This window comes from Caloenas nicobarica, chromosome 6 (genome assembly GCF_036013445.1).
Source record: "Caloenas nicobarica isolate bCalNic1 chromosome 6, bCalNic1.hap1, whole genome shotgun sequence".
NCBI classification, from domain to species: Eukaryota; Metazoa; Chordata; class Aves; order Columbiformes; family Columbidae; genus Caloenas; species Caloenas nicobarica.
The window spans coordinates 40,626,906-40,646,355 of record NC_088250.1 but is presented as its reverse complement, the minus strand read 5'-3'; the positions used below and the strand labels follow the sequence as shown (position 1 = coordinate 40,646,355).

The 19,450-nt window shown below is 46.1% G+C and overlaps 1 protein-coding gene across 1 annotated transcript in view; it reads left to right on the top strand.

Annotated features, from left to right (window-relative positions):
* Positions 1–19,450, top strand: part of NEB (nebulin) — a 117,162-nt gene that overhangs the window by 34,839 nt on the left and 62,873 nt on the right. The window contains exons 42-64 of the mRNA XM_065637779.1: positions 321–428; positions 793–1,104; positions 1,780–1,983; positions 2,337–2,441; positions 2,537–2,644; positions 3,820–4,131; positions 5,577–5,780; positions 6,134–6,238; positions 6,334–6,441; positions 7,287–7,598; positions 8,272–8,475; positions 8,829–8,933; positions 9,029–9,136; positions 12,307–12,618; positions 13,292–13,495; positions 13,850–13,954; positions 14,050–14,157; positions 15,101–15,412; positions 16,080–16,283; positions 17,064–17,168; positions 17,873–17,980; positions 18,541–18,852; positions 19,240–19,443. Coding sequence (XP_065493851.1) covers positions 321–428; positions 793–1,104; positions 1,780–1,983; positions 2,337–2,441; positions 2,537–2,644; positions 3,820–4,131; positions 5,577–5,780; positions 6,134–6,238; positions 6,334–6,441; positions 7,287–7,598; positions 8,272–8,475; positions 8,829–8,933; positions 9,029–9,136; positions 12,307–12,618; positions 13,292–13,495; positions 13,850–13,954; positions 14,050–14,157; positions 15,101–15,412; positions 16,080–16,283; positions 17,064–17,168; positions 17,873–17,980; positions 18,541–18,852; positions 19,240–19,443 — 4,269 coding nt within the window. The remainder of the gene's footprint in view (positions 1–320; positions 429–792; positions 1,105–1,779; positions 1,984–2,336; positions 2,442–2,536; positions 2,645–3,819; positions 4,132–5,576; positions 5,781–6,133; positions 6,239–6,333; positions 6,442–7,286; positions 7,599–8,271; positions 8,476–8,828; positions 8,934–9,028; positions 9,137–12,306; positions 12,619–13,291; positions 13,496–13,849; positions 13,955–14,049; positions 14,158–15,100; positions 15,413–16,079; positions 16,284–17,063; positions 17,169–17,872; positions 17,981–18,540; positions 18,853–19,239; positions 19,444–19,450) is intronic.

The following is a 19,450-nucleotide window of genomic DNA, read 5'->3' as shown; positions in this document are numbered from 1 at the left end:
GTGTATAGAGAATCATGGGGTTCTATTTTTCATCTCTTTAGAAGACTACAAATCATTCAGATTAATAAATGAAGTAAAACAAAATTTTGATCTCAAATGAGTTAATCAGAAAACATAAGGATGGTAATTTTTACATATTTTGGATCATGAGTTACAAAATACACATTATTAAAAGCAAGATATGGATTTTAATTTAATGAATTAAACTGTGTTTGGAATCTCATACTTGATTTTCAATAATAAAGGGAGAAAAGTTGTAGTATTGAAAGACTCTCTAGAGAATTTGTTTGCAATAATTATTTTGAATCCTTCTCCAACAGAAACATTACAAGTTAGGATATGAAGAGCTCAAGAGGAAAGGCTATGATCTTCCTCCTGACGCTATACCCCTCAAATCAGCAAAGGCATCAAGAGACATAGCGAGTGAAGTAAGTCTTGCGGACTGAAACTAATAGTGGGGCATAGAGCAGGTACAAAAAAATGGATAAAAATGTTTTTTGTTTAAAAGGAGGACAGGTATAAAATTTAAACAGCCTTAAATTGCTGCCCTCCCCAGAAGTTGTGTAATCCTTAATGCTGTAAAATTGGTTAAATTGGATACCATAATTAACAATGACACAGTATATAACTATAAAAAATAAGTTAATGTCTTATGGACGTGCAATAAAAATTAAAAAAGTTGGAAAAACATGCAAAAAAAAATAGATAATATAAGAAAGTTATATTAACAACAGAGAAAATTCAATTGAAGTTTGAAAAGAGATTATTAATCATTGGTTTTACGTTCATTAGTACAAATACAAAACTGCGTACCGAAAGCAGCTTGGCCACCACATCGGAGCCCGTAACATAGAGGATGATCCAAAGATGGTGTGGTCGATGCATGTAGCCAAGATCCAGAGTGACAGGGAGTACAAGAAAGCCTTTGAGAAGACCAAGACACACTTCAGTAGCCCTGTGGACATGCTGGGCATCGTGTTGGCCAAGAAATGTCAGGAGCTGGTCAGTGACATTGATTACAAGCACCCTCTGCATCGGTGGACCTGTCTGCCAGACCAGAACGATGTTGTACAAGCCAAGAAAGTGTATGACCTGCAGAGTGACGTAAGTTAATTCTTTTGTGTGTGTGTGAAATGTGGAAGTGTGTCTTGTGTTCTGTTCCTTTGTTGGAGAAGGTCCTGGTGGGGATCATAAGTCTGGGCTGATTCTGTGAGCTCGTGTTGTGGCTCTCTCGTCTTGGTGAGAGTTGATATTGTGACCGGATAAGGATGAAGTTTTTGAGGGGCCATACTTGGTGGTGACAGAAGAGTCCTGTCTTGGCCTGAGCAATTTGTGGGGAGGGTTGGTGCAGGTGTGTGGAGTTCTGGATGGCAGGGGAAGGGCAGTGGAGTGAAATATTTTATTTTGGAGGACCAAGAACTGACAAAGGCCAGCTGTGTGTGCAGCAGTGCATGGTATGAAGAGCAGTAGGTGATGAGGTATAAGCTCCTGCCACGAGTCTGGCAGCTGGAAATAGCCAAAAAGGGGCAGGCCTGTTCCAGGAAGACTAAGTAAAGGGTTGAGGAGAGTTTGTGGGTTGCTTGGCACCTGCTGGTGCTGGTCGAGGTGTGTGGCGTCAGGTTTTGGGGGAGCTGAGATTAATGGGCGTCCCTTTTGTGGTGGCTGGTGGGTTGACACATGGGCATGTGTTTTGGTCGTCAGAGCTTCCCTTGGTAGGAGGAGTGGTTGTATGGAGCAAGGAGATTGCTGAGCTGCTTTGTGTCCTTCGTGTCCTTTCAGAACGTGTACAGGTCCGACCTTCAGTGGCTGAGGGGCATCGGCTGGTCCCCAGCTGGTTCTCTGGACGATGAGAAGAACAAGAGGGCGAGCCAGATCCTGAGCGACAAGAAGTATCGGCAGCACCCGGACACCATCAGATTCACGAGCCTTCCTGACTCGATGCCCATGGTTCTGGCAAAGCACAACTCTGAAATTATGAACCAGGTGAGGTTTCCCTGTGTGTGCTGCCTGTTGGAAAGGAGCGCCTCCCTTTCCCAGGACGCTGGGCTCTCTGCTTCCAGGGCCTGGGTTTTGCAAGGGGGATGTTGCATCTGCGTACGTCAGTGATTTGTGTTCCTTGTTTAGATCAAATTGTATTTGCTGTAGCTGGAGCAGTGATTGGGTGCAGTGTGGAAAAGAAAAGCGTGAAGCGTTAGAGAGTTGTGGAGCAAGAAAAGATGTTCCTGAGTCAGTGCAATGTAGAGGCCCCTTGCTTTAGTTTGTTGGGCTTGTTTACTCCTTGAGTTTGTGTCTGGTGCTTGCATGACGTTTATTTGACGTTGTTCTTATTTTTTCAGCGAGCGTACACAGCAGCCTGGGAGAAAGACAAAACCAGTGTCCACATTATGCCGGATACACCTGGTATTTTGCAAGCCCAGCAGAACCAAGTGAACTTCAGTGAGGTAGGTGGTTGAGCTGGGGTGAAGTGTCCATCCCTGGCTGCTGCTGTGTCCTGGGCTGAAGTGTTGCTTGAGGGGAACACTTGTTTTTCTTTCAGAAACTGTACAAGCTTGCGATGGAGGAAGAGAAGAAGAAGGGCTATGACATGCGGGCAGATGCCATTCCCATCAAGTCTGCTAAAGCTTCCAGAGACATCGCGAGTGATGTAAGTACAGAGGAGCCCTTGGCAGCAAACACTGTTGGATGGTTTCCAGGTGCTTGTAGTTGAAGCCCAGGGTTTGCAGTCTTAGATGAGTGGGGGCAACAGGGCTCTTACCTGTCTTAATCCTTCTGCTAGTCTGTAAGTGTTTTGGTTCTGCAGGGTTTTCCTGTAGCTCTCCCTTGCATGTTATGGGTGTCGGGTGTATGTGAGAGAGTTTGTAGCTGGTGTGTAGACAGTAACTGTGGGAGCTGGGTGATGGACACAATCCAAAGAAGCGTCGTCCTGGGCTTGTGGCAGCATCTCCTGGTGCATCAGACTGGACTTTCGGGATGTTGTGCTGCCCTCAGTGCCGCTGGTCTGCATGTCCTTGGTGTTGCAGCTCCACAGCAGAGCTGGACATGAAGAAAGAAAACCCAAAGCAAGATTTGTGTTTTGACTGGAGCATTTATCATTTTCCTTTGGACTCGGGCAACTCCAGTCACTGTAGACCAGTCATGACTGTGCCGTGGAATATCTTTTCAATGCTCAGCATTCCAGGAGCTGAATTTACTTTCTCATGGGGTTCTGTAGTTCAGGAGTGTTCGCTACTGTGAGGAGATCAGTTCAATCTCTTCTCATTCCTACTGGACATTTCAGTAAGAGGTTGGGGAAATATGTCATTTACCGTCAGTTTTGCCACCCAAGCTTAGTGTCTGCAGACCTGCAGCTCAGGACACACACAGGACTGGAGAATAAGGCCCCTGACACTGTGCAGGAGAGGCTGGAGCAGTGGAGTGTGTCAGCTGCTTGGGCTGTGTGGGTGAGCGCAGACACAGCTGTGCTGGATGAAGCCCAGCTGCCTACTGGAGCAGTCTGGTGGTTTTCCCTGAGTTTTGTGTCCCAGCTGCTGAGCTGTCCTCTCCTGGGGATGCTCAGGTTGTGCAGGATCCTGTGTGCTGCCGTGCGTTGCTCCTGCTTCCCCAGCCAGCTTGGCTGGAGCTGCCGCCTGGGCCTCCCTGTGGCTCCTGTGGCCCAGTATAGGTGGGGTTGGGATGGAAGCATAGGACACAGCAGGGATGTGCTGCATGTAGACGCCTCTTCACGAGGTGATCTTGCCGCGCTGCATTAGCAAAGTGCTAGAGTAGTGTTGGGTGGGAGAGGAGCTGGTCAAAATCTTACTGAGGCTTTTAACCCCGCAGTACAAATATAAAGAAGGCTATCGCAAGCAGCTTGGCCACCATATCGGAGCCCGTAACATAGAGGATGATCCAAAGATGGTGTGGTCGATGCATGTAGCCAAGATCCAGAGTGACAGGGAGTACAAGAAAGCCTTTGAGAAGACCAAGACACACTTCAGTAGCCCCGTGGACATGCTGGGCATCGTGTTGGCCAAGAAATGTCAGGAGCTGGTCAGTGACATTGATTACAAGCACCCTCTGCATCGGTGGACCTGTCTGCCAGACCAGAATGATGTTGTACAAGCCAGGAAAGTGTATGACCTGCAGAGTGACGTAAGTTAATTCTTTTGTGTGTGTGTGAAATGTGGAAGTGTGTCTTGTGTTCTGTTCCTTTGTTGGAGAAGGTCCTGGTGGGGATCATAACTCTAGGCTGATTTTCTGAGGCTGAGACTGTGTCGTGGCTGTAATGTCTTGGTGAATCACAGAATGGTTTAATTTGGAAGGGAGCTTAAAGATCATATCGTTCCAACATCCCTGCCACGGGCAGGGACACTTTCCACTAGACCAGGTTGCTCAAAGCGTTGTCCCACCTGGCCGTGGACACTTCCAGGGAGGGGGCATCCACAACGTGCCTAGGCAACTTGTTCCAGTGTTTTACCATCCTCACAATAATGAATTTATTCCTAATGTCTAGTCTAAATCAATTCTCTTTTAGTTTAAAAATGTTAGCCCTGTATTTGAACTGAAACAATATTTACAAATTCAGCTCTCTCATACGGGACAATGTCATTTTTCATTTTACAGTTCATGAGACAACACACCAGTACAGCTTTTTTTGTTAAGATTTTGTTCAGAATGGCCAATGGTAAAGTTTCCATGGAGGTCATATTTGATGGTCACAGAAGAGTCCTGTCTTGCCTTGGGCAATTTGGTGGGAGGGCTGTTGCAGGCGGCTGGAGTCCTGGATGGCAGGGGAATCACAGAATGTTAGGGACTGGAATGGACCTCGAAAGCTCATCCAGTCCAATCCCCCCGCCAGAGCAGGAACACCCAGATGAGATTACACAGGAAGATGTCCAGGCAGGTTTGAATGTCTGCAGAGAAGGAGACTCCACAACCTCCCTGGGCAGCCTGGTCCAGGCTCTGGCACCCTCACTGAGAAGAAGTTTCTTCTCATATTTAAGTGGAACCTCCTGTGTTCCAGTTTATACCCATTGCCCCTTGTCCTATCATTGGTTATCACTGAGAAGAGCCTGGCTCCATCCTCCTGACACTCACCCTTTACATATTGATAACCATTAATGAGATCACCCCCCAGTCTCCTCTCAAGCTCAAGAGCCCCAGCTCCCTCACCCTTTCCTCACAAGGGAGATGCTCCATTCCGACAGAGTCGAACATTTTATCTTGGAGGACCAAGAACTGACAAAGGCCAGCCATGTGTGCAGTGGTGAATGGTATGGAGAGCAGTAGATGATGAGGTATAAGCTCCTGCCACGAGTCTGGCAGCTGGAAATAGCCAAATGGGGCAGGCCTGTTCCAGGAAGACTAAGTAAAGGGTTGAGGAGAGTTTGTGGGTTGCTTGGCACCTGCTGGTGCTGGTCGAGGTGTGTGGCGTCAGGTTTTGGGGGAGCTGAGATTAATGGGCGTCCCTTTTGTGGTGGCTGGTGGTTTGACGCATGGGCACGTGTTTTGGTCGTCAGAGCTTCCCTTGGTAGGAGGAGTGGTTGTGTGGAGCAAGGAGGTTGCTGAGCTGCTTTGTGTCCTTCGTGTTCTTTCAGAACGTGTACAGGTCCGACCTTCAGTGGCTGAGGGGCATCGGCTGGTCCCCAGCTGGTTCTCTGGACGATGAGAAGAACAAGAGGGCGAGCCAGATCCTGAGCGACAAGAAGTATCGGCAGCACCCGGACACCATCAGATTCACGAGCCTTCCTGACTCGATGCCCATGGTTCTGGCAAAGCACAACTCTGAAATTATGAACCAGGTGAGGTTTCCCTGTGTGTGCAGCCTGTTGGAAAGGAGCGCCTCCCTTTCCCAGGACGCTGGGCTCTCTGCTTCCAGGGCCTGGGTTTTGCAAGGGGGATGTTGCATCTGCGTACGTCAGTGATTTGTGTTCCTTGTTTAGATCAAATTGTATTTGCTGTAGCTGGAGCAGCGATTGGGCGCAGTGTGGAAAAGAAAAGCGTGAAGCGTTAGAGAGTTGTGGAGCAAGAAAAGATGTTCCTGAGTCAGTGCAATGTAGAGGCCCCTTGCTTTAGTTTGTTGGGCTTGTTTACTCCTTGAGTTTGTGTCTGGTGCTTGCATGACGTTTATTTGACGTTGTTCTTATTTTTTCAGCGAGCGTACACAGAAGCCTGGGAGAAAGACAAAACCAGTGTCCACATTATGCCGGATACACCTGGTATTTTGCAAGCCCAGCAGAACCAAGTGAACTTCAGTGAGGTAGGTGGTTGAGCTGGGGTGAAGTGTCCATCCCTGGCTGCTGCTGTGTCCTGGGCTGAAGTGTTGCTTGAGGGGAACGCTTGTTTTTCTTTCAGAAACTGTACAAGCTTGCGATGGAGGAAGAGAAGAAGAAGGGCTATGACATGCGGGCAGATGCCATTCCCATCAAGTCTGCTAAAGCTTCCAGAGACATCGCGAGTGATGTAAGTACAGAGGAGCCCTTGGCGGCAAACACTGTTGGATGGTTTCCAGGTGCTTGTAGTTGAAGCCCAGGGTTTGCAGCCTTAGATGAGTGGGGGCAACAGGGCTCGTACCTGTCTTAATCCTTCTGCTAGTCTGTAAATGTTTTGGTTCTGCAGGGTTTTCCTGTAGCTCTCCCTTGCATGTTATGGGTGTCGGGTGTATGTGAGAGAGTTCGTAGCTGGTGTGTTGACAGTAACTGTGGGAGCTGGGTGATGGACACAATCCAAAGCAGTGTCGTCCTGGGCTTGTGGCAGCATCTCCTGGTGCATCAGACTGGACTTTCGAGATGATGTGTTGCCCTCGGTTCTGCAGGTCTGCACATCCCTGATGTTGCAGCTCCACTGCAGAGCTGGACATGAGGAAAGTAAACCTAAACCAAGTTTTGTGTTATGACTGGACATTTCTCATTTCTGTCTGGTCTGGGGCAGATCCAGTCACTGTAGGGCAGTCATGACTGTGCCCCAGAGTATTTTTTCAGAGCTCAGCACATCAGGAGTTGAATTTACTCGTGTCATGTGAGCTTCTGTAGTTCAGGACCTTTCCCCTTCTGTCAGGTGATCAGTTCCCCAGCCAGCCTGGCTGGAGCTGCTGCCTGGGCCTCCCTGTGGCTCCTGCAGCCTAGTGTAGGTGGGGTTGGGATGGAAGCGTAGGACACAGCAGGGATGTGTTGCGTGTAGACACCTCTTCAGTTTGTGATCTTGCTGGGCTCCCTTAGCAAAGTACTTGTTCACAGGCACTGCTAGAGAACAGTGTTGGGTGCGAGAAGAGCTGGTCAGAAACTTACTGAGGTTCTTTAACCCCACAGTACAAATACAAAGAAGGCTATCGCAAGCAGCTTGGCCACCACATAGGGGCCCGTAACATAGAGGATGATCCGAAGATGGTGTGGTCAATGCATGTAGCCAAGATCCAGAGTGACAGGGAGTACAAGAAAGCCTTTGAGAAGACCAAGACACACTTTAGTAGCCCCGTGGACATGCTGGGCATCGTGTTGGCCAAGAAATGTCAGGAGCTGGTCAGTGACATTGATTACAAGCACCCTCTGCATCGGTGGACCTGTCTGCCAGACCAGAATGATGTTGTACAAGCCAGGAAAGTGTATGACCTGCAGAGTGACGTAAGTTAATTCTTTTGTGTGTGTGTGAAATGTAGAAGTGTGTCTTGTGTTCTGTTCCTTTGTTGGAGAAGGTCCTGGTGGGGATCATAAGTCTGGGCTGATTCTGTGAGCTCGTGTTATGGCTCTCTCGTCTTGGTGAGAGTTGATATTGTGACCAGATAAGGATGAAGTTTTTGAGGGGCCATACTTGGTGGTGACAGAAGAGTCCTGTCTTGGCCTGAGCAATTTGTGGGGAGGGTTGGTGCAGGTGTGTGGAGTTCTGGATGGCAGGGGAAGGACAGTGGAGTGAAATATTTTATTTTGGAGGACCAAGAACTGACAAAGGCCAGCTGTGTGTGCAGCGGTGCATGGTATGAAGAGCAGTAGGTGATGAGGTATAAGCTCCTGCCACGAGTCTGGCATCTGGAAATAGCCAAATGGGGCAGGTCTGTTCCAGTAAGGCTAAGTAGATGATTGGGGAGGGTTTGTGGGTTGCTTGGCACCTGCTGGTGCTGGTGGAGGTGTGGGGAGCCGGGGTTCGGGAAGCTTATCGTAATTGGAATCTCTTTTGTGGTGGCTGGTGGTTTGACGCATCGGCATGTGTTTTGGTCGTCAGAGCTTCTCTTGGTAGGAGGAGTGGTTGTGTGGAGCAAGGAGGTTGCTGAGCTGCTTTGTGTCCTTCGTGTTCTTTCAGAACGTGTACAGGTCCGACCTTCAGTGGCTGAGGGGCATCGGCTGGTCCCCAGCTGGTTCTCTGGACGATGAGAAGAACAAGAGGGCGAGCCAGATCCTGAGCGACAAGAAGTATCGGCAGCACCCGGACACCATCAGATTCACGAGCCTTCCTGACTCGATGCCCATGGTTCTGGCAAAGCACAACTCTGAAATTATGAACCAGGTGAGGTTTCCCTGTGTGTGCAGCCTGTTGGAAAGGAGCGCCTCCCTTTCCCAGGACGCTGGGCTCTCTGCTTCCAGGGCCTGGGTTTTGCAAGGGGGATGTTGCATCTGCGTACGTCAGTGATTTGTGTTCCTTGTTTAGATCAAATTGTATTTGCTGTAGCTGGAGCAGCAATTGGGCGCAGTGTGGAAAAGAAAAGCGTGAAGTGTTAGAGAGTTGTGGAGCAAGAAAAGATGTTCCTGAGTCAGTGCAATGTAGAGGCCCCTTGCTTTAGTTTGTTGGGCTTGTTTACTCCTTGAGTTTGTGTCTGGTGCTTGCATGACGTTTATTTGACGTTGTTCTTCTTTTTTCAGCGAGCGTACACAGAAGCCTGGGAGAAAGACAAAACCAGTGTCCACATTATGCCGGATACACCTGGTATTTTGCAAGCCCAGCAGAACCAAGTGAACTTCAGTGAGGTAGGTGGTTGAGCTGGGGTGAAGTGTCCATCCCTGGCTGCTGCTGTGTCCTGGGCTGAAGTGTTGCTTGAGGGGAACGCTTGTTTTTCTTTCAGAAACTGTACAAGCTTGCGATGGAGGAAGAGAAGAAGAAGGGCTATGACATGCGGGCAGATGCCATTCCCATCAAGTCTGCTAAAGCTTCCAGAGACATTGCGAGTGATGTAAGTACAGAGGAGCCTTTGGTGGCACACTCTTCTTAGTTTTACTTGACATTTCAGAAATAGGTGTGGGAAAAATGGTATCATAGAATTGTTTGTGTTGGAAGGAACCCCAAACATCATCTTGTTCCAGCCCTCTGCCATGGACAGGGACTCCTTCCTCTAGACCAGATTGCTCAAAGCCTTGTCCAGCCTGGCCTTGAACACTTTTGTCTGGGGGCATCCACAGCTTACCTGAGCAACTTACCACTGTCACAGTAAAAAATTTCTTCCTTATTTCTAATGTAATTATCTTTTGTCTTTCAGTTCAAAACCATTATACCTCCTCCTGTCACTACACTCCCTCCTCATATTTCCTCTGGGCCCTCTTTGGGTACTGATTGGCTGCTGTAGAGTCTCCCTGGAGCCTTTTATTCTCTAGGCTCAACAACCTGAACTGTCTCAGCCTGTCCTCATAGGGGAGGTGCTTCAGCCTCCACTCATCTTCATGTCCTCCGCTGGACCCTGTCCCACAGGTCCATGTCTTTCTTATGCTGGGTGCCCCAGAGCTGGACGCAGGACTCCAGGTGGGGTCTCATGAGAGTGGAGTAGAGGGGGAGAAGCTCCTTCCTTGACCTGCTGGCCATGCTGCTTTTGATGCAGCCCAGGATATGGTTCTCTTTCTGGGCTGCGAGTACACATTGTGGGCTCATAGTCAGTTCCTCATCCACCAAACCCCGCAAGTCCTTCTCCTCAGGGTCACTCTCAATCCACTCGTCGCCCAGTCTGCATTCATGTTTGGAATTGCCTCGACCCAGATGCGGGACCTTGCACTTGGCCTTGTTGAACTTCATGACCTTCACACAGGCCCACCTTGCTAGCCTGTCACGGTCCCTCTAGGTGACATCCTTTCCCTCCAGTGTGTCAACCACACCACTCAGCCTGGTGTCATCCACAACCTTGTTTAGGGTGTGCTCAATCCCACTGGCCATGTCCCTGATGAAGATGTTAAATAATACTAATCCCAGTACCGACTCCTGAGGGACACCACTCACTACTGGTCTATACCTGGACATCAAACCGTTGACCACAACTCTTTGAGTGTAACCATCCAACCAATTCTTTATCCACTGAGTGTCCCACCCATCAAATCCATTTCTCTCCATTTTAGAGACAAGAATGTTGTTTGGGTGAGTGTCAAATGGTTTGCACAAGTCCAGGTAGATGACGTCAGTCACCCTTCCCTTATCCACCAAAGCTGTAACCCTGTCATAGAAGGCCACCAAATTAGTCAGGCATGACTTGTCCTTAGTGAAGCCCTGCAGGCTGTCACCAAACCCCTCTCTGTTTTCCACATGCCTTAGCATAGTTTCCAGGAAGATCTGCTCCATGATCTTGCCAGGCACAGAGGTAGGACTGACCAGCCTGTAGTTCCCTAGATCTTCCTTTTTCCGTTTTTAAAAATGGAGGTTTCCTCTTTTTCCATCACTGGGAACTTCACCAGTCTGCCACGACTTTTCAAATTTGATGAACAGTGGCTTAGCAACTTCATCTGCCAGTTCTCTCAGTACTCTTGGATGCATCTTATTTAGTCCCATGGATTTGTGCACATTCAGGTTCCTTAGACACTCTCAAACCTGATCTTCTCCTACGATGAGCAGTACTTGATGCTCCCAGTCCCTGCCTTTGGGTTCAGTGTGGCTAGAGGACTTGCTGGTGAAGACTGAGGTAAAACCATTGTGGAGTACCTCAGCCTTCTCCCTGTCTCCCGCTTTGCTCATTGGGGCGGTACAGTTTCTTTCATCTTCCTTTGTTGTCCTGTGTACCTGAAGAAACTCTCCTTGTTATTTTTTATGTCCCTAACAAAGTTCAGCTCCAGCTGTGCCATGGCTTTCCTGATCTCTTGCCTCCACTCCTGGACCATATCTCTATAATCTCACCAGGATGTGTATCCCTGCCTCCACTGCCTGTGCATTTTGGTTTTGTGTTTTAGTTTGGCTAAGAGGTCTTGACTTAGCCAAGCTGTGCTCCTGCCTCCCCGCTACATGTTCTGCATGTTTGGATTGTGAGCTCTTGCACCTTAAAAAAATGTCTTTAAGCACTTCCCAACTCTTGTTTGCTCCCTTATTTCTGTTGGCGATTTCCCAAAGGATCCCACTCACTAGCGCCCTAACCAGCGGAAAGTTTGCTTTTCTGAGGTTTAGGGTACTGGCTCCACTTTTTCCCTGTCCTGTACCCCTCAAGATTGAGAATTGTACCAGAGCATGATTGCTGCAGCCGGGGTTACACCTAGTCTTGACCTTTTTGATAAGTTCTTGCTCATTAGTGAGCAACAGGTCCAGCAGTGCCTCTCCTCTGCTCAGGCTCTCCATCACCTGTACTAGGAAGTTATCCTCAACACATTCCAGGAGTTTCCCGGACTGCTTGCAGTTTGCTGTGCCACTTTTCCAGGAGACATCTGGGTGGCTGAAGTCCCCTATCAGGATCAGAGCCTGCAAGTATGATTCTTCCTGCAGTTGAAGAAAAAACTCTTCCTCAACCTCCTCTTCTTGATAGGGTGGCCTGCAGCAGACAGCAGTCATAAAGTTTCCTTTGTTTCCTTGGTGTCTAAATTTAACCATCAGCTCTCAACATTCACCTTGCTGAAAAAGTGTCATTTTGCCCCTTGTCACTTCCCAAGCTTAGTGTCTACAAACCTGCAGCTGAGGACACACACAGGACTGGAGAATAAGGCCCCTGACACTGTGCAGGAGAGGCTAGAGCAGTGGAGTGTGTCAGCTGCTTGGGCTGTGTGGGTGAGCGCAGACACAGCTGTGCAGGATGAGGCCCAGTTGCCTACTGGAGCAGTCTGGTGGTTTTCCCTGAGTTTTGTGTCCCAGCTGCTGAGCTGTCCTTTCCTGGGGATGCTCAGGTTGTGCGGGATCCTGTCTGCTGCCATGCATTGCTCCTGCTTCCCCAGCCAGCTTGGCTGGAGCTGCCGCCTGGGCCTCCCTGTGGCTCCTGTGGCCCAGTATAGGTGGGGTTGGGATGGAAGCGTAGGACACAGCAGGGATGTGCTGCGTGTAGACACCTCTTCACGAGATGATCTTGCTGGGTTCCATTAGCAAAGTGCTTGTTCACAGGCGCTGCTAGAGAATAGTGTTGGGCATGATAAGAGCTGGTCAAAAACTCACTGAGGTCCTGTAACTCTGCAGTACAAATACAAAGAAGGCTATCGCAAGCAGCTTGGCCACCATATCGGAGCCCGTAACATAGAGGATGATCCAAAGATGGTGTGGTCGATGCATGTAGCCAAGATCCAGAGTGACAGGGAGTACAAGAAAGCCTTTGAGAAGACCAAGACACACTTCAGTAGCCCCGTGGACATGCTGGGCATCGTGTTGGCCAAGAAATGTCAGGAGCTGGTCAGTGACATTGATTACAAGCACCCTCTGCATCGGTGGACCTGTCTGCCAGACCAGAATGATGTTGTACAAGCCAGGAAAGTGTATGACCTGCAGAGTGACGTAAGTTAATTCTTTTGTGTGTGTGTGAAATGTAGAAGTGTGTCTTGTGTTCTGTTCCTTTGTTGGAGAAGGTCCTGGTGGGGATCATAAGTCTGGGCTGATTCTGTGAGCTCGTGTTGTGGCTCTCTCGTCTTGGTGAGAGTTGATATTGTGACCGGATAAGGATGAAGTTTTTGAGGGGCCATACTTGGTGGTGACAGAAGAGTCCTGTCTTGGCCTGAGCAATTTGTGGGGAGGGTTGGTGCAGGTGTGTGGAGTTCTGGATGGCAGGGGAAGGACAGTGGAGTGAAATATTTTATTTTGGAGGACCAAGAACTGACAAAGGCCAGCTGTGTGTGCAGCAGTGCATGGTATGAAGAGCAGTAGGTGATGAGGTATAAGCTCCTGCCACGAGTCTGGCATCTGGAAATAGCCAAATGGGGCAGGTCTGTTCCAGTAAGGCTAAGTAGATGATTGGGGAGGGTTTGTGGGTTGCTTGGCACCTGCTGGTGCTGGTGGAGGTGTGGGGAGCCGGGGTTCGGGAAGCTTATCGTAATGGGAATCTCTTTTGTGGTGGCTGGTGGTTTGACGCATGGGCACGTGTTTTGGTCGTCAGAGCTTCCCTTGGTAGGAGGAGTGGTTGTGTGGAGCAAGGAGGTTGCTGAGCTGCTTTGTGTCCTTGGTGTCCTTTCAGAACGTGTACAGGTCCGACCTTCAGTGGCTGAGGGGCATCGGCTGGTCCCCAGCTGGTTCTCTGGACGATGAGAAGAACAAGAGGGCGAGCCAGATCCTGAGCGACAAGAAGTATCGGCAGCACCCGGACACCATCAGATTCACGAGCCTTCCTGACTCGATGCCCATGGTTCTGGCAAAGCACAACTCTGAAATTATGAACCAGGTGAGGTTTCCCTGTGTGTGCAGCCTGTTGGAAAGGAGCGCCTCCCTTTTCCAGGACGCTGGGCTCTCTGCTTCCAGGGCCTGGGTTTTGCAAGGGGGATGTTGCATCTGCGTACGTCAGTGATTTGTGTTCCTTGTTTAGATCAAATTGTATTTGCTGTAGCTGGAGCAGCGATTGGGCGCAGTGTGGAAAAGAAAAGCGTGAAGCGTTAGAGAGTTGTGGAGCAAGAAAAGATGTTCCTGAGTCAGTGCAATGTAGAGGCCCCTTGCTTTAGTTTGTTGAGCTCATTTGCTCCTTGAGTTTGTTGCCAGGCACTTGCATGATGTTTATTTGATGATGTTCTTATTTTTTCAGCGAGCGTACACAGAAGCCTGGGAGAAAGACAAAACCAGTGTCCACATTATGCCGGATACACCTGGTATTTTGCAAGCCCAGCAGAACCAGGTGAACTTCAGTGAGGTAGGTGGTTGAGCTGGGGTGAAGTGTCCATCCCTGGCTGCTGCTGTGTCCTGGGCTGAAGTGTTGCTTGAGGGGAACGCTTGTTTTTCTTTCAGAAACTGTACAAGCTTGCGATGGAGGAAGAGAAGAAGAAGGGCTATGACATGCGGGCAGATGCCATTCCCATCAAGTCTGCTAAAGCTTCCAGAGACATTGCGAGTGATGTAAGTACAGAGGAGCCCTTGGCAGCAAACACTGTTGGATGGTTTCCAGGTGCTTGTAGTTGAAGCCCAGGGTTTGCAGTCTTAGATGAGCAGGGGCAAGAGAGCTCCTACCTGTCCTAGCCATTCTGCTAGTCCAGAAACATGTTGGCTCTTTCGGGTCTGCCTGTAGCTCTCCCTTGCATGTTATGGGTGTCGGGTGTTTGTGAGAGAGTTTGTAGCTGGTGTGTAGACAGTAACTGTGGGAGCTGGGTGATGGACACAATCCAAAGCAGCGTCGTCCTGGGCTTGTGGCAGCATCTCCTGGTGCATCAGACTGGACTTTCGAGATGATGTGTTGCCCTCGGTTCTGCAGGTCTGCACATCCCTGATGTTGCAGCTCCACAGCAGAGCTGGACATGAGGAAAGAAAACCCAAACCAAGTTTTGTGTAAAAATAAAGGCAGTATAAAAGTGAATATTTTATTTTTATTATTATTATTGGATATTAGTATCAATGTTTTTAATATGTGTTTGGTGTCTCCATTTACAGTTCTAAGTCTGTATGTACATTTTTTTAGTTTTTGTCTCCTGAATAGATTGAATAGAACTTTATTTGGCTACGCTTGCCGGTCACTAATTGATTCTTTATGTCCGGGATATTTATTGAACTTTTGCACTTTCCTACTGCTGCCATAAGTTGCAGACTTCTTTTACTGTCAGTTACTGACTAATGGCTGTTAATATGAAGGCCAGGGAGCATTTTTGAAAATGCGAAGGTCGTATCAGGCAGATAATGTATGAATCCTGTCATAGCTGGACACTTCAGTTGCCATCAGCTGAATACTTTCTCACTCTAAAGTCTCTGTGGTTTCAGAAACTACATTGTCTGGAGGTTGTGCCACAGGAGCTGCTAGGGATGAAAGAAAACTCAACCGAAACTCACTAAACATTTCTTTTGCTTATAGTACAAGTATAAGGAAGGGTATCGCAAGCAGCTTGGCCACCTCATCGGGGCACGTAACGTAGAGGATGATCCGAAGATGATGTGGTCGATGCACGTGGCCAAGATCCAGAGTGACAGGGAGTACAAGAAAGCCTTTGAGAAGACCAAGACACACTTCAGTAGCCCCGTGGACATGCTGGGCATCGTGTTGGCCAAGAAATGTCAGGAGCTGGTCAGTGACATTGATTACCGCCACTATCTGCATCAGTGGATCTGTCTGCCAGACCAGAATGATGTTATCCATGCTAAGAAGGCCTATGATCTACAGAGTGATGTGAGTACTCGCTGATAAGCATTGGAGTTCCCAACTGTATGTAACTTCCTTGGAATATAAACTATAGATGCTGCTTGAACTGTCTCTCTCATATAATATTTTTTCACATTGTGTTTTTCTTCACCTGTTCCAAGCAAATTCATAATATTTTTAGGAGCAAATGAATCCGTGTGTAAGGAAGGTTGGATATAATGACAGTTTATATATGGCTAGTCAGTTAGCCGAATAGTAGAACTGCCTGCATGTAATCCTTCATAATAGACATTCTTAATGCCTTTATATGCAGATTATGTGCATATGAAGAGGAAATTGCCTTGTATCACCTTTTTTTTAGTTGCATGATTTTTGTGGAGAGAATTCCTTTGTTCTGTCTTGGAGAAAATGTTTTAAATTAAGACCTGCTGTTCTTATTGTGTGACCATTTATTTGTCAGGAATACAAGTTAGAGGAAAAGCTTATACTGACTTTCAGGGTTTTGTTTTAGTCCCATTACTCTTTGGCAACTCCCCAGCAATACAGGGGCTGAATATAGGTTGCTATCAGAGATTGTTTGCAGACTGAACGAGGAGGAAGGTAACTTACAGAAAGTAAGCATTAGTTGCGTGGTATACATGAAATGTTTAACTGGCAATATTAATGAGACAGCTCTCTTTGTATTTTGTAATAGAACTGCTACAAGTCTGACCTGGAATGGTTGCGGGGCATTGGTTGGGTCCCAATTGGTTCCTTAGAGGTTGAAAAAGCCAAGAAGGCAGGAGAGATCTTGAGTGATAAAATCTACCGTCAGCATCCAGACACAATCAAATTTACCAGTGTCACTGATTCTGTCGAGATGGTCTTAGCCAAGCAGAACGCAGAGACGATGAACAAGGTGAGTCTTGACTGGACTGGGTGACACGTCAGCAGCCTCTGCCTAAACCCTGGAGGCAGGACTAGAAATACAGATGTGTGGTTGCTGTGTGAGATTTCAGCACAGCGAGAGTTTGAAAGTGTAAGTTACATTCTTGGTCATCAACAGGTAATTTATTTTCAGCAAATCCTAATACAATAATGTCTTCCAAGTTACGGAGTAAAATTGGAGTTACCAGTTGTGAAGCTTTCCACCTACTCTACTGTTTATCTAGTAATGTGCTACCTAAGTTCCATTAATTTTTAATATAGCAATTTGTTTAATATAATAATTTACCAAGTTTATCTATTAGTCTCATAATTAATAAACTACTTGTTTTAGGTCAGTCTTTGAAATATCCGTATCTTAACCAATTCAGCATAGTTCTTAAAATGAGTTTTTCTGAATCTGTGGCCCTGATCTCAATCCTATTTATGTCAATAAAACCTTTTCTTCTTTCAAACACGCCATTTTCTTAGAGTTTAAATCTCTGTGTTTCTAATTAGCATTTTAGCCTTTTTTCTAAACTTTTTTTTTTTTTTTTTTTTTTTTTTTTTTTTTTACAAAATTCTTTCTATGTTACTAATTCTTAACCTGGACATTAACTATCTAGAGGAATGAATATAAAATCTCATTGCTACACAAGCAATAAGGATTTTTTTAGACTGAACCTGGAGTGCAGATCTGTAATTCTTCTGTTTTAGGAGAGCTCCAAGTGTCACCATTTTTTCCCCCCTTTAACATACATTATTTCTCCTGCAGCGTTTATATACTGAGGCCTGGGAGAAAGACAAGACACAAATCCACATAATGCCGGACACACCTGAAATCACCCTGGCAAAACAGAACAGCCAAAACTACAGTTCGGTGAGTGTGTGAACTCTCCAAATGGAGCTGCTCCATTCGATAGCTGGATCTTTGGTATTCTGATAAACCTTATCCAGATACCATCAATTTCTTCAAATAACTCCCAATATCCACCCTCAAAATTGTGACTTTTTTAAACATCATTTGGATATTTGTACAGTAGTGCATGCATACAACAGGGAGCACTATTGAGAATAAATTCCACGAGAAATTGTGTTTCTAGTGGATTTTTGGGAGTAATTTCTGTCAGTGTGCATATTGTTGGGAAAGGACAAAATTAATTCCAACGTTGGAAATCCCAAAAAGGTAATTTCCAGCACAGTTCTAAAGAGCAGTGATCCCAGTGTTCAATGTTAGTTTAGGCAAATAAATTCACAACCAGCACCAGATGGCTCTAAAAGGTAAGTTTTACTCCACTTGTACAGAAGAATAGTTTATCTCTAAAATTGTAGTCAATGTTATGTTATTGAAAATATTGAAAGGAAATAATCGTTAGCTAATGTATTTAACAAAGATCGTCCTTTGATAGTAAGTTGTATCAGCTACTGATCTGGCTTTGAGTTAAGAAAGTGAGATGAAGCTGGATTAGAATAAATCGTAACACAGTGTAAAAAATCTATTCTATTTACAAGCAGTTTGTTTGGCATAGAATGTAATCTCTGGAATGTACTCACATTAATCCCATTGTTTAATTCTTCACCTAGAAACTCTACAAACAGGCCATGGAAGAAGAAAAAAAGAAAGGCTATGATTTGAGGAGTGATGCGATCCCCATCCAAGCTGCCAAAGCATCCAGGCAAATTGCCAGTGATGTAAGAAACTGCATTTTTGTTTCTTTGTGTGGTGACGTGACTTCTGACACCTAGAAGTCGTCAGCTGGATTCTGTACGAGGGGTTTCAATTAAAATGTAACCTCGAATAATAGATTTTTGGAAGAAAATTTTTAGATAGATTCAAAGACTTAATTGTAGAAATTAAATGTTGAGAATAAGGACAATATGAGACGGCTATAATGTTTATTTTATAGCTCATAAACCTTTATCTCTAGTTAAATATCCATAGTATGTGTATCATTTTATTTAGTAAGGATTAATTATATTTAAAAGTAGAGGATTATTTCCCACTAATATTAGTGAATAAGTTTTTATTTAAAAAACAATTATTTAAAAATCTCTATTTAGCATTCTAATTCAAATCTCAAAAAAAATTAAGCTGGGAATCCATGTTATCAGCCCCAGAATTGCTTTGAGAGTTTGGTTTCTTTGGCTGTAGCTAAGAGAGAGATTTGGAGTGTTTATTATTAAAAATGTTTAATATGAGTAATAGATATTAGAAGTGATATAGAAATATAATATCTTGATTTATATTTCAGTACAAATACAAAGAAGGCTATCGCAAGCAGCTTGGCCACCACATCGGGGCACGTAACGTAGAGGATGATCCGAAGATGATGTGGTCGATGCACGTGGCCAAGATCCAGAGTGACAGGGAGTACAAGAAAGCCTTTGAGAAGACCAAGACACACTTCAGTAGCCCTGTGGACATGCTGGGCATCGTGTTGGCCAAGAAATGCCAAGAGTTGGTCAGTGACATTGATTACCGCCACTATCTGCATCAGTGGATCTGTCTGCCGGACCAGAACGATGTTATCCATGCTAAGAAGGCCTATGATCTACAGAGTGATGTAAGCTCATTTTGATTTAATTTTTGGTGAGGAATGTAGTTAACATTGGGCCAGGCCATCACATGCCAATGTGGTAAAACCAAATTTTGAAGACATATTTTTAAGTTTTATGTCTAATTGGAACTCATATCTCCAATAAGACATAGTAACTAATTGATATTTAAATTCAATTCTGTAATTCCAGAATTTGGGCTGTTTATCATTTGCCGTTCTGTGAAACTTGGATAATGGTTTCACTCTTAATGTAGATGAAATGCACGTAGTTTTTCTAAGATTTTCTCTAAGTTTCTGAATTACAAGTTGATAATGCTGTTACTAAACTGTGCAAAGATGCATCATGTAAATTGCATCATTATTATTAGAATAATGTGTATTTTTTTGTATTAGAACTGCTACAAGTCTGACCTAGAATGGCTGCGGGGCATTGGTTGGGTCCCAATTGGTTCCTTAGAGGTTGAAAAAGCCAAGAAGGCAGGAGAGATCTTGAGTGATAAAATCTACCGTCAGCATCCAGACACAATCAAATTTACCAGTGTCACTGATTCTGTCGAGATGGTCTTAGCCAAGCAGAACGCAGAGACGATGAACAAGGTGAGTC